This window comes from Dysidea avara, chromosome 1 (assembly GCF_963678975.1).
Source record: "Dysidea avara chromosome 1, odDysAvar1.4, whole genome shotgun sequence".
Classification (NCBI taxonomy): domain Eukaryota; kingdom Metazoa; phylum Porifera; class Demospongiae; order Dictyoceratida; family Dysideidae; genus Dysidea; species Dysidea avara.
In genome coordinates this window covers 28828996-28841622 of record NC_089272.1, presented here as the reverse complement: position 1 = coordinate 28841622, position 12627 = coordinate 28828996, and the positions used below count along the sequence as shown (strand labels likewise).

Below are 12627 nucleotides of genomic sequence, written 5' to 3'. Positions count from 1 at the left end.
CCGTGTGTCTTTATATGTATATAATTTGTATAATTACTAATAAAATCAAAAATAATTGAAGTATTAAAAATCTTCTTTAAGTTCTTTTCTTCTTCCTGTGGTAAAGAAAAAAACACGTGGGTTAAAAGAACCCCAAAGCCAGCCATAGGCCGGCTTTGCAGTATACAAATACAAAAAGAAGTGATATCTAATCAAAAACAGCCAAGCTGTAAAAAAAGGTGCGGCCCCCATAAAGGCCATGGTGAAAAAAGATGTGAAATCCAAGGTGGCTGCCAAGAAATGGCTGTGATGGTAGGTTAATGGTTAAAGTTTAATAACGACAATTCAGGTGAATTTGGTGCCAAGACCAAGCGGCACAAAATTCACCTGAATTGTTGTTATTAAAATTTAACCATTAACCTACCATCACAGCCATTTCTTGGCCGCCACCTTGGATTTCACATCTTTTTTTATCATGGCCTTTATGGGGGCCGCACCTTTTTTTACAGCTTGGCTGTTTTTGATTAGATTATAATTATACCATATTTCTTGTAAACTTTTTTACAAGTTTTATAGTAACTAGCCAGCTCAGTTTCCTGTAATGACAATACAGTACATAATAATACATTATTCATTCAAATATTGTAACACAGTTCAATTATTACAAAAATGAATAATAAAAGAATAATTGTGACCATATGGGAATTAAAAAAGAATATTCAGGAAAATTTTTAAGAAGTTCAGGAAGGATTAATAGGAAAGTTTTTGAGCATAATAGGCTCATCCCTACGCAGTACGTACAATGCATTCTTCATGGACTTACCAGTGTCTTCTTTTTCTTCCATTCATCTTTAAAAGTGTCGATTTGGCGATAACACATGATGGCTTCCCTTCGTAACGGAAATCGTCCGTATTTTTCATAGTGGCTATTTTGATAGCAGAGGTGCTTTTCAAACAGTTCTTGATTCGTACTGCTGTTTAACCAGTTGAAAATAGCCAACAATGAAATGTAATGGATACGTCACTTTTCAGACGATAATTGATATAATTGGGGCGCGCAGCACCATTTCTTTCGGTATGCGTGGATTGCAGAGGTGCTTTTCGAACAGTTCTTGATTCGAAATGCTATGTAAAAGGTTGAACATAGCTGACAACAAAGCATAATGGATACTTCACTTTTCAAACGATAATTGGAGCATGCGGCTCCATTTCAGATGCGGTATGCGTGGTCATAATAATTATTTACAAAAAAAAGTTAACAAACAAATACACAGAAAAATTTGGAATTTTCAACTAGAGTAGGGACCATAACACATCAATAAAAAGTACTGTAACAAGCTGGATTAGTGCACGGTATTAAATCACAGTAAAACAATAAGAAATGTTATATCCCTACTGTGTATTTCCATTATGGTGTATCTTGAGCACAGTAGGGATATAACACTTCTTATTGTTTTACTGTGATTTAATATCGTGCACTAATCCAGCTTGTTTCAGTACTTTTATCGATGTGTTATGGTCCCTACTCAAGTTGAAAAATTCCAAATTTTTTATGTGTACTTGTATAAGAGTTGTGTGTCAACAGTCATTCTTGGCCACCACCCGTTTTCAGCTAAGGTGTTATGGATTAAACATAAGTTAGTTGCATTAACGTTAATTCTTGGTCGCTCCAAATAAATTATGAGCTCTTTAAGTTACCAGATTTTTTTTTTACTTTTATGAGGTCTTCCTCTACAACTGAGCTGTAGCTACAAGTATTTGTGGAAAATCAGTCCTAGTGTCACATATTACTACTGGAATATTTATGATTAAAACTAGGAATTACAAACTTCTACTCAACTTTACAGTGATTAGATCAGTAGTCAGTACCCTGAATTCCATGAAATTCTATAAAATATTTTAACCCTTAAACTCGCATAATCCAGAAAGCTGGATTTAAACTTAATAAATACACATTCCTTGCACTAAGCGCTGCAACTTTCAAAGCATCCATCCCATGGCTATGCGATTTACATCATTCTATTTGTGATGTAACGAGGATTAAAATGATACCTAGGGTTTTACTCTATCACTAAATGGTGAGGACAAAACCAGCCGTGAAAATAACTTTTTGGTAAGAAAACATGCAAACCCTTTACATACCTTTACACACTTTTTTTTGGTCAATAACTCGATGGTGGTGGCTCCTATCACCTCGCAACAACTTCCATTTGATTCGCTGTTAAACTTTCTCTATCAGGCTCATGTGAGTAAACCCAAATCAGATTAAACACGTGACAAGAATTTTGTATCACAGGGACGCAACTCATCACTGTTTATCACTTCATAACAAGTAAGCCACTGTACTTACAATGTTCATTTAACCTTCTACAAGTAGCCCAGTGAACAGACTTTTAGTCATATATTTGTAGGTTGTAAGAATTAAGTTACAACACGTAGTGTCACTGTGCGAGCCCATATTGTGTAAACCCTCATTCCCCAAAAGTTCTCTGCAGGTTTAAGGGTTAACAAGTACATAATTATGCGCTTTAGTGGTGACATAATATAAGAGTAGATTTCTATGTATGTATTTAAATGTGACTGGATCTGCAAAAACAGGACATAATCGCATTTTTTTTGAATTCTTGGGTGGCCAAGAAATGGCTGAGATGGTAGGTTAATGGAAAATATTTTAATAATGATAGTTCAGGTGAATTTGTGTTGCCTCCTCCAAGTTTCATTAGTATTCGGTACCAAATTCATCTGAATTGTCATTATTAAATTTTTGCAATTAACCTACCATCACAGCCATTTCTTGGCCGCTACCTTTGATTTCAGAACTTTTTTCACCCTGACTTATTTGGAGGTTGCACCCTTTTTTTACTGCTTGGCTGTTTTTGATTAGATATCACTTCTTTTTGTAATTTCAGACAGCCTATGGCCAGCTTTAGATATTTCTTTTAACTTGTCTTTTCTTTACCACAAAGAGAAGATTATTATGAAGAAGATTTATATGACTTGTTTAGCTACATGTCCATTTAGGCAATATTATTTGTGACCATCTCAGCAAAAACCCGACTTGTTCGCGCAATAAATTTTTTTTTAATTCACTCAGCAATATCAGCAGTGTCCAAGCAATGGACAACCAAAGTTTGAGCCTTCTGTGGTGTGTAGTTTTGAAATTATAGCAATAGACAGTAGGGAGACTAAGTAATCGATTTGTACAGCGACTATACTGAAATAAACTACAGGCGCTTACATTTGCAGCCATAACTTCCATTTGGATTAGTCTACAGCGTTGCAATTTGGCTTATAATGTTCACCATGGATCAGCACATCAGCCAAGGTATAGTATTAGCTCTGTAGATACTTGCATATATGGATATGAAAGCGGTTTGGTAGAAGAAACCATGACAATCTTGTTTACGTTTACCGCATCATAAACAAACGCACGTGACACGCATACCGTTGGAGCTAGAGAAACTAAAAAAAGAGTTTCGAACTCTCCATGAGCAGGCGAATAAGATGGTATATAGTTTTAATCGATTTGAGTCTTTCTTCTTCAAGTACTGACCCAATAACAACTTGCGTAGTTTTTTTTTGTAGCATGCGTAATTTTACGAATTATTTTTAAATTTCAATTTTGTCAATACGCATGCTTGTGCGAACAAGTTGGGTTTTTGCTGAGACGGTCACATTTAGTAATTGTATTGATTGATCATAAAAAAAGAAGTCATACAGGTTGAACTGTTTGCAGCTGAATACTCTACAAGGAAATGTGTATGTAGCTGAAAGTCCTACAAGGAGCCTCATAATGTAACTGTACTCTTTGAGCACATGGTGAATGTTTAAATTGTAGTTGAACTCGCCACAGGGTGGCTTATTTCCAGCTGAAGCACTATGAAATGTAGCTGAATTCTCTCTTTTTTTCTAGCTGATCTCTCTACAAGGTGACTCGTTTCTAGCTGATCTTTCTACATGGTGAATTGTTTCCAGCTGAACTCTCTACAGGGTGACTTGTTTCTAGCTGATCTCTACAGGGTGATTTTTTTTCTAGCTGTTCTTTCTACAGGGTGACTTGTTTCTAGCTAATCTTTCTACAGGGTGACTTGAAATGTAGTTGGACTCCCTACTGGGTGACTTGATCAAGCTGATCTCTCTATAGGGTGATTTGTTTCTGGCTGATCTCTCTACAGGGTGATTTGTTTCTAGCTGATCTCTCTACAGGGCTACAGAGCACTCTACAGGTGACTTGAAAAATAGTTAAACTTTTTGTAGGTAACAGAGTAACTTGCCTAAATGATCTCTCTACAGGGGGATTTGTTTCTAACTGAATACTGTACAGGGTGATTTATTTCTAGCTAATCTTTCTACTGAGAGATTTGTTCGTACGTAGCTGGACTCTCCTGAAAAGTAGTTGGGCTCTTACAGGGTGTCTTGTTTCCAGCTGATCTCTCTATAGAGTGATTTTTTCTAGCTGATCTCTCTATAGTGTGATTTGTTTCTATCTCCCCACAGAGTGATTTGTTTCTAGCTGATCTCTACAGGGTGAATTGTTTCTAACTGATTACTTTACAGTTTTCAGCTTAACTCTCTACAGGGTGATAGTTTCTAGCTGATCTCTCTACAGGGTGATTTGTTTCTAGCTGATTTCTCTACAGGGTGACTTTTCACGTGCTACTCTACAGGGTGACTTGCTTCTACCAGATCTCTCTACAGGGCAATTTGTTTCGAGCTGATATCTCTACAGGGTAATTTGAAATGTAGCTTATCTCTTTACAAGGTTACTTGATCTCTCTACAGGGTGAATTCAAATGCATTTGAACTCTTTGCAGGATAACTTGCTTCTAGCTGATCTCTCTACTGAGAGAGTTTGTTTGTAGCTGAATTCTCTACAAATTCTCTATAGGCTGGCTTGTTTCCAGCTGAACTCTCTACAGGGTGACATGTTTCTAGTTAATCTCTCTACAGGGTGACTTTTCTAGCTGATCTCTCTACTGGGTGAATTGTTTCTAGCTGATTTCTCCACAAGGTGGCGTCTTGCTAGCTGAACTCTCTACAGGGTGACTTGTTTCTACCAGATGTCTCTACAGGGTGATTTGTTTTGAGCTGATCTCCATACAGGGTGATTTGAAATATAGCTTATCTCTTTACAAGGTTACTTGATATCTCTACTGGGTGACTTCAAATGTATTTGAACTCTTTGCAGGATAACTTGCTTCTAGCTAATCTCTCTACTTGACTCTAGCTGATCTCTCTACAGGGTGACTTGTTTCTAGCTAAACTCTCTACAGGGTGACTTGAAATGTAGTTAAGCTCCCTAGTGGGTGACTTGATCAAGCTGATCTCTCTGCAGGGTGATTTGTTTCTAGCTGATCTCTCTACAGGGCTGCTTGTTTTTACTGAGCTCTTAACAGGATGACTTGAAATGTAGCTGAGTTCTCTACAGAGTGATTTGTTTGCAGCTAAACTGTCTTCAGGGTGACTTGTTTGTAGTTGAACCCCCTACAGAATTACTTGTTTGTGACTGAACTCTCTATTGTGTAATTTGTTTTTGGTACGGTGACTTGATTGCTGTTGAACTCCCTGTTAGATGACTTGTTTTTAGCTGAACTCTCTACATGGTGACTTGATGGTAGCTGTACGTTCTAATAGAGTGACTTATTACATAGTTGAATGTTCTATTAGGGTCACTGCACTATTATAGTATCTCGATCACACACTTGGTACACCTAGTTCACTTTCATAGTGTATGTAGCGCAGTGGATTTTAATCTGATTCCTTCTAAACCACTGAAAGATTGTTCTAAAATGATTTATCCACATCTCTACTTGATTTCAGCTATTTCCATCAACTAGTTTGCCTGATAGGTGTGGCAAGTATTTTTTTTATTAACAAAACTCGATCGTGTGCATTTTACATATGGTTGGCGTTTTTGTTATAACTCCATGACTGTTAGTGCAATTTCTTTCAAACCACAAAAGGTTTGCACAACGATGGTTACTATAATGTACAGACTGACTTTCAAGTCATTCCTTTAAGCGGTTTACTCTGCGGCCGTGACAAAAATTTACTATCGAATTTTTTGAAAATTGCATATAACCCCCTTGTACTTTTCCAAAATGTACAAAATTTGGACTGTAAAATGCTATATTACGTTCGTAGAGCCCCCAAATGTGAAGAAAATCGACTACAGCATGCAGGGGTTATAGCGATTTTTCTAAGTAGAGAGAAAAGAAGAAGAAAAATACAAAGAAACTAAGATGAAATTTGAAGACATGTATCTTAGTGATGGCTTGGCGGATTCAGCTCAAATTTGAAATGGTAGGTGTCCCACCCTGAAGTAGTATCCACAGAAAAAATGGTTAATTTCTGGTCAGGAACTATCAAGCTACGGATGCATAAAACAGCATTTTCTTGGTTACGGTAAATTACACACTTGTCTGTTGCGTGGATGCACTGACTGTACTTGGCCACATGACATACTATCGTGTGTCTTGATATTGTACCAATTACGTTTTACAAATTGCTTTAAATGCCAGAATAATCCCCAATTCCTTTACACCTATCAATATGCTCAAAATTATGTAGGCATACAGTAAGTCACTTTGCGCTGTAAACAAAAAGAAGTGGAACACAAAGAGGACAAGGTAACTCTACTATGAATGCATTGTAACTGTTTTGTTTAGTAAAAATGACATCTCGGGCCCAAGTGATGTTGAATAGTGAAGAAATAAAGCTTGTGGCATTGGGAGATATGCTTGTCTAAAGGCATCAGTTAGGCTGTTAATCAGTCCTGAAGTAGAAAATTTTGCTAAATATTTCTTTCAATTTACATAGCTATTTGTCAGAAGCGTTTCAAATCATGAACATTTGTGCTCCCTATGTTTGTGACCGGATCTGTGAAAACCCAACACAATTGTGCAAGCCTAAATTTACAGTACAGAGCATTGAATACAATGGGTGAAATAATTGCATATTAGTAAAAAAAATGTACATATTTTGAATACTTTGCTATTAGTGAAGAAAATAAAACCTGGATACCATTTTATTTACCTGCTTAGGAGAAGTTCGAAAATCTTTGTTTCATTGCAGTAGACGCAACGATACGATAGTTATGGGAAATTGTTTACATCACGCCGAAACAAAAGTATGTGATTGATTTTTCTTCACTAATTATGCCTTTGTATGTAGTGAAGAAAGATAATACAAGGACAAACTTACCCACTTACCCCTTACTCTTGGTGAATAGATGGTGCAAATTTCAACTTTGTGTGCCATTCTGCTCATAACCATTTTACATAGTAAGCGCTTGTAATTTGTTTTCCTATACTTGCGGTACAAATCGATCTTTCTGTTGTTACTACTTTGTATGGCTGTAACTCCCAAAGTTATTAGCATATAGGGCTGAAACTTTGCCAGGCTTGCATTTGGCCAAGTAGATTATAAATATTTAACAAACAATTACGATTTGTGTCAGGTTTTTGCAGATCCGGTCACTTTTCATAATCTGTTATATATTATAGTGTAAATCATGTGTGCTCTCTGTATTACACACAGCTACAATAACAACACAACCAAGTGATGTCACATTGTGTGCTGAAGGAGTTGCAGTGTTTACTTGTGTAGTGGATAGGAATGGTACTAACATAACTAGTAGTAATGTGACATGGCAGCAGATAAGAGTAGGAGGTGGTATTTCAACATTATCTACATCTCAAAGAGGAGTTCCCTTCAATATTACTACAACTATTGCTGGAGATATACTGACCAGTGTACTCATGATCACTGGTGTGAAAGTTAATAATATACTTGGAAGTAGTTCTTATCGTTGTCTAGCGAATGATATGATGAGTAGGAAAGCTTTTCTTCTAATTTCATCAGGTGTTGACAATTTAAATACATATGTGTATGTGTATCAGCACACATATTATTGTATGATCAAACCAACATACAGTACATGTGCATCTGTGTAGTACAGGAGCCAAAATTGCATGATTTTTGTACATCTACATGCATACGTATAAGGAGCCACTTAAAATTTTTATTGTATTATTTTCACAAGTGTGAAAATTGTGTGGTTGGTAGAGCGATGAGTGTGTTCCTTTAAAACATTCAGATCACATGGTTGGCTAAAGAGCAGCCGATAGAGTGTCTGTGATCTTTGATAGAGGGTTAACATCACTCAGTGCTGTTGGTTAGCTATGTGTTTTTGCACATTCATAGCAATACTGACTGACTGCTTCCACTCTTGACTAAATTCTGAGTTTAAAATAGTAAAATTGTGTCCTCTAGTCTTAGAAGCTGAATCTATTTTCCTCAGTCACAAAATGTTAATGCAATTTTAAGCATTGCATCACCAAAATATTTTTATTATAGTTTATAACATTTGTTGTTACTTACAGATGTGTTATATCCCCCTTTGAACAAAAATGCTGAAGGGAATCTGCGTCAGCATTGTTTACATTGTGAAGTGATTTAAATCTAATCCAAAACAGCCAAGCTGTAAAAAAAAGAGTGTGGCCCTCAAAATGGCTATGGTGAAAAAAGATGTGAAATCCAAGGTGGCGACCAAGAAATGGCTGTGATGGTAGGTTAATGGTAAAAATTTAATAATGACAATTCAGGTGAATTTGGTGCCACTTGGTTTTGGCACAAAATTCACCTGAATTGTCGTTATTAAAATTTTTACCATTAACCTACCATCACAGCCATTTCTTGCATGGCCGCCACCTTGGATTTCATATCTTTTTCCACCATAGCCATTTTGAGGGCCACACTCTTTTTTACAGCTTAGCTGTTTTGGATTAGATTTCACTTCTTTTTGTATTTGTATACCACAAAGCCGGCCTATGGCCAGCTTTGGGGCTTTATTAACCTATCTTTTTTTCTTTACCACAGGAAGAAGAAAAAGATGAAGAAGATTTTAAATACTTTAACTAATTCTGATTTTATCAGTAAATATATTTATTATTCCCTACGGATAACTTGTTTGCTGCTGATCTTTCTACTGGGTGACTTGAAATGTAGCTGAACTCTCTACAGGGTGATTTGCTTGTAGATGAACTCCCTGCAGCGTGGTTTCTTTGTAGCTGAACTCTCCACAGTGTGATTTGTTTCTATCTGATCTCTCTACAAGGTTACTTTGTCTGGCTTATCTCTCTAAAGGGTGATTTGTTTTTGTAGCTGAACTCTCTACAGGTCACTGGTTTCTAGCTGATCTCTCTACAGGGTGACTTGTTTGTTCCTGAACTATCTGTAGGGTGATTTGTTCGTAGTTGAACTCTCTACTGGGTGATCCTTCTAGCTGACCTCTCTACAAGATGACTTGTTTCTAACTGAACTCTCGACAGGGTGATTTGTTTGTAGCTGAACTCTCTACAGGTGATATTTTTGCAGCTGAATCCTCTACACGGTGATTTCTTTGTAGCTGATCTCTCTACAAGGTGACTTCTTCTAGCTGAACTCTCTACAAGGTAACTTCTTCTAGCTGATCTCTCTACAGGGTGACTTGTATGTAGCTGAACTTTCAACTTGATGGTTTCTTTGTAGCGGAACTTTTTACAAGGTAACTTCTTCTATCTGATCTTTCTACAGGGTGACTTGTTTGTAACTGAACTCTCTACATGATAGTTTCTTTGTAGCTTAACTCTCTACAAGGTAACTTCTTCTAGCTGATCTCTCTACAGGGTGACTTGTTTGTAGCTAAACTTTCAACTTGATGGTTTCTTTGTAGCGGAACTCTCTACAAGGTAACTTCTTCTAGCTGATCTTTTTTTACAGGGTGACTTGTTTGTAGCTGAACTCTCTACAGGTGATTTATTTGCAGCTGAACTCTCTACATGGTGGTTTCTTTGTAGCTGAACTCTCTACAAAGTAACTTCTTCTAGCTGATCTCTCTACAGAGTGACTTGCTTGTAGCTGAACTCTCTACAGGTGATTTGTTTGCAGCTAAACTCTGTACATGATGGTTTCTTTGTAGCTGAATTCTCTACAAGGTAACTTCTTCTAGCTGATCTTTCTACAGAGCGATTTGTTTGTAGCTGAATTCTCTACAGGGTGATTTGTTTGTAGCTGAACTCTCTACATGCCAGTTTCTTTGTAGCCGAACTCTCTACAAGCGACTTCTTCTAACTGAACTTTCTACAGGGTGATCTTTTCATAGCTGAACTCTCTACAGGGTGATTTGTTTGCAGCTGAACTATCTACAGGTGATTTGTTTGCAGCTGAACTCTCTACGTGATGGTTTCTTTGTAGCTGAACTCTCTACGAGGTAACTTCTTCTAGCTGATCTCTCTACAGGACGATTTTTTTGTAGCTGAACTCTCTACATGATGGTTTCTTTGTAGCTGAACTCTCTACAAGGTGATTTCTTCTATAGCTGATCTTTCTACAGGGTGATTTGTTTGTAGCTGAACTCTCTACATGATGGTTTCTTTGTAGCTGAACTCTCTACAAGGTAACTTCTTCTAGCTGATCTCTCTACAGGGCAATTTGTTTGTAGCTGAACTCTCACATGATTGTTTTGCTGAACTCTCTACAAGGTGATTTCTTCTAGCTGATCTTTCTACAGGGTGATTTGTTTGTAGCTGAACTCTCTACATGGTGGTTTCTTTGTAGCTGAACTATCTACAAGGAAACTTCTTCTAGCTGATCTCCCTACAGGGAGATTTGTTTGTAGCTGAACTCTCTACAGTTGATTTGTTTGCCGCTGAATTCTCTACATGATGGTTTCTTTGTAGCTGAACTATCTCTTTCCGTAGTTGAACTCCCTACAAGGTAACTTCTTCTAGCTGATCTCTCTACGGGGTGATTTGTTTGTAGCTGATCTCTATACAGGTTACTTGTTTCTAGCTGATCTCTCGAATTCTGTTCAGGGTGACTGCTCTATTAGGATGACTGCTCTATTAGAATATCTCGATCTCGCACTTGCTACACCAAGTTGGATTTCATGTTATAACTCCGTGGCTTTAAGTCTGATTCTTCTACAACATTGAAGCGCCTTTCTAAGATGTTTATTCCATCTGTACAGCGAATTTCAAAGCATTACCCCAAGCGGTTTATGTGGTAGACGTGGCAAGTAGTCATTTTTTATTAGCTAATCTCGGTTGCATAATTGTTACACACTGTTGGTTTTTACGTTGTATCTTCCTGGTTTTAAGCTCGATTTCTTTCAAACCACAAAAGGTTTTAGGATCAATAGTTAACCTATTCACCCACCGATTTTCAGCTTCTTCCCATACACGGATTACCCTGTAGGCATGACAACATATTGGTGTTATTTTTCGTGAATAATTGCTCATAACTCTTTGCCTATTTATGGTATTCCAGCCAAAGTTGGTACCGAGATGCACCTTTGTACCCCCCTTCTGTGTGCCTAATTTCAAGGCAATCGGATATGGCGTTCGCGTTTTATAGCAGTTTGGTAAGTGTGCAAAAAGAGGAAGAATAATAATCTAATCCAAAACAGCCAAGCTGTAAAAAAAGTGTGCGGCCCTCAAAAAGGCTATGGTGAAAAAGATGTGAAATGCAAGGTGGCGGCCAAGAAATGGCTGTGGTGGTAGGTTAATGGTAAAAATTTTAATAACGACAATTCAGGTGAATTTTTGTGCCGCTTGGTCTTGGCACTGAATTGTCATTATTAAAATTTTTACCATTAACCTACCATCACAGCTATTTCTTGGACGCCACCTTGGATTTCACATCTTTTTCACAATAGCCTTTTTGAGGGCCGCACCCTTTTTTTACAGCTTGGCTGTTTTGGATTAGATTTCATTTCTTTTTGTATTTGTATACCCCAAAACCGGCCTATGGCTGGCTTTGGGACTTTTTTAACCTATCTTTTTTTTCTTTACCATAGGAAGAAGAAAAGATGAAGTATATAGATGTACTTTAAATATTTTATCAGTAAATGTACAAATTATATATATAATACATAATTGATTACAGAAATCTCCATGGTGGTTTCTTTGTAACTGAACAGTCTACAAGGTGGCTTCTTCTAGATGCTCTCTCTACAGGGTGAATTGTTTGTAGCTGAGCGATCTACAAGGTAATTTCTTCTAGCTGATCTTTCTACAGGGTGATTTTTTTTAAGCTGAATTCTGTACAGGTGATTTGTTTGCAGCTGAGCTCTTTACAGAATGGTTTCTTTGTAGCTGAACTCTCTGTAAGGTAACTTCTTCTAACTGATCTTTCTACAAGGCAATTTGTTTGTGGTTAAATTTTCTACAGGGTGATTTCTTTGCAGGTGAACTCTCTACATGGTGATTTCTTTGTAGCTGAATTCTCTACAAGGTAATTTCTTCTAGCTGATCTCTCTACAGGAAGATTTGTTTGTAGCTGAACTATCTACAAGGTAACTTCTTCTAGCTGATCTCTCTACAGGGTGATTTGTTTGTATCTGAACTATCTACAAGATAACTTCTTCTAGCTGATCTCTCTACTGGGTGATTTGTATGTAGCTGAATTCTGTATAGGTGATTTGTTTGCAGCTGAGCCCTTACAGAATGGTTTCTTTGTAGCTGAATTCTCTCCAAGGTAACTTCTTTTAGCTGATGTCTTTACAGAGTCACTAGTTTGTAGCTAAATTCTCTACATGGTGGTTTCTTTGTAACTGAACTATCTACAAGATAACTTCTTCTAGCTGATCTCTCTACTGGGTGATTT

The 12627-nt window shown here is 37.2% G+C and overlaps 1 protein-coding gene across 2 annotated transcripts in view; it reads left to right on the top strand.

Annotated features, from left to right (window-relative positions):
• LOC136260739 (uncharacterized) overlaps positions 1 to 12627 on the top strand; it is a 226248-nt gene that overhangs the window by 113358 nt on the left and 100263 nt on the right. For both annotated transcript variants that reach the window (XM_066054604.1, XM_066054597.1), the window contains exon 3: positions 7519 to 7842. In XM_066054604.1, the coding sequence (XP_065910676.1) occupies positions 7519 to 7842 (324 nt within the window). The remainder of the gene's footprint in view (positions 1 to 7518; positions 7843 to 12627) is intronic.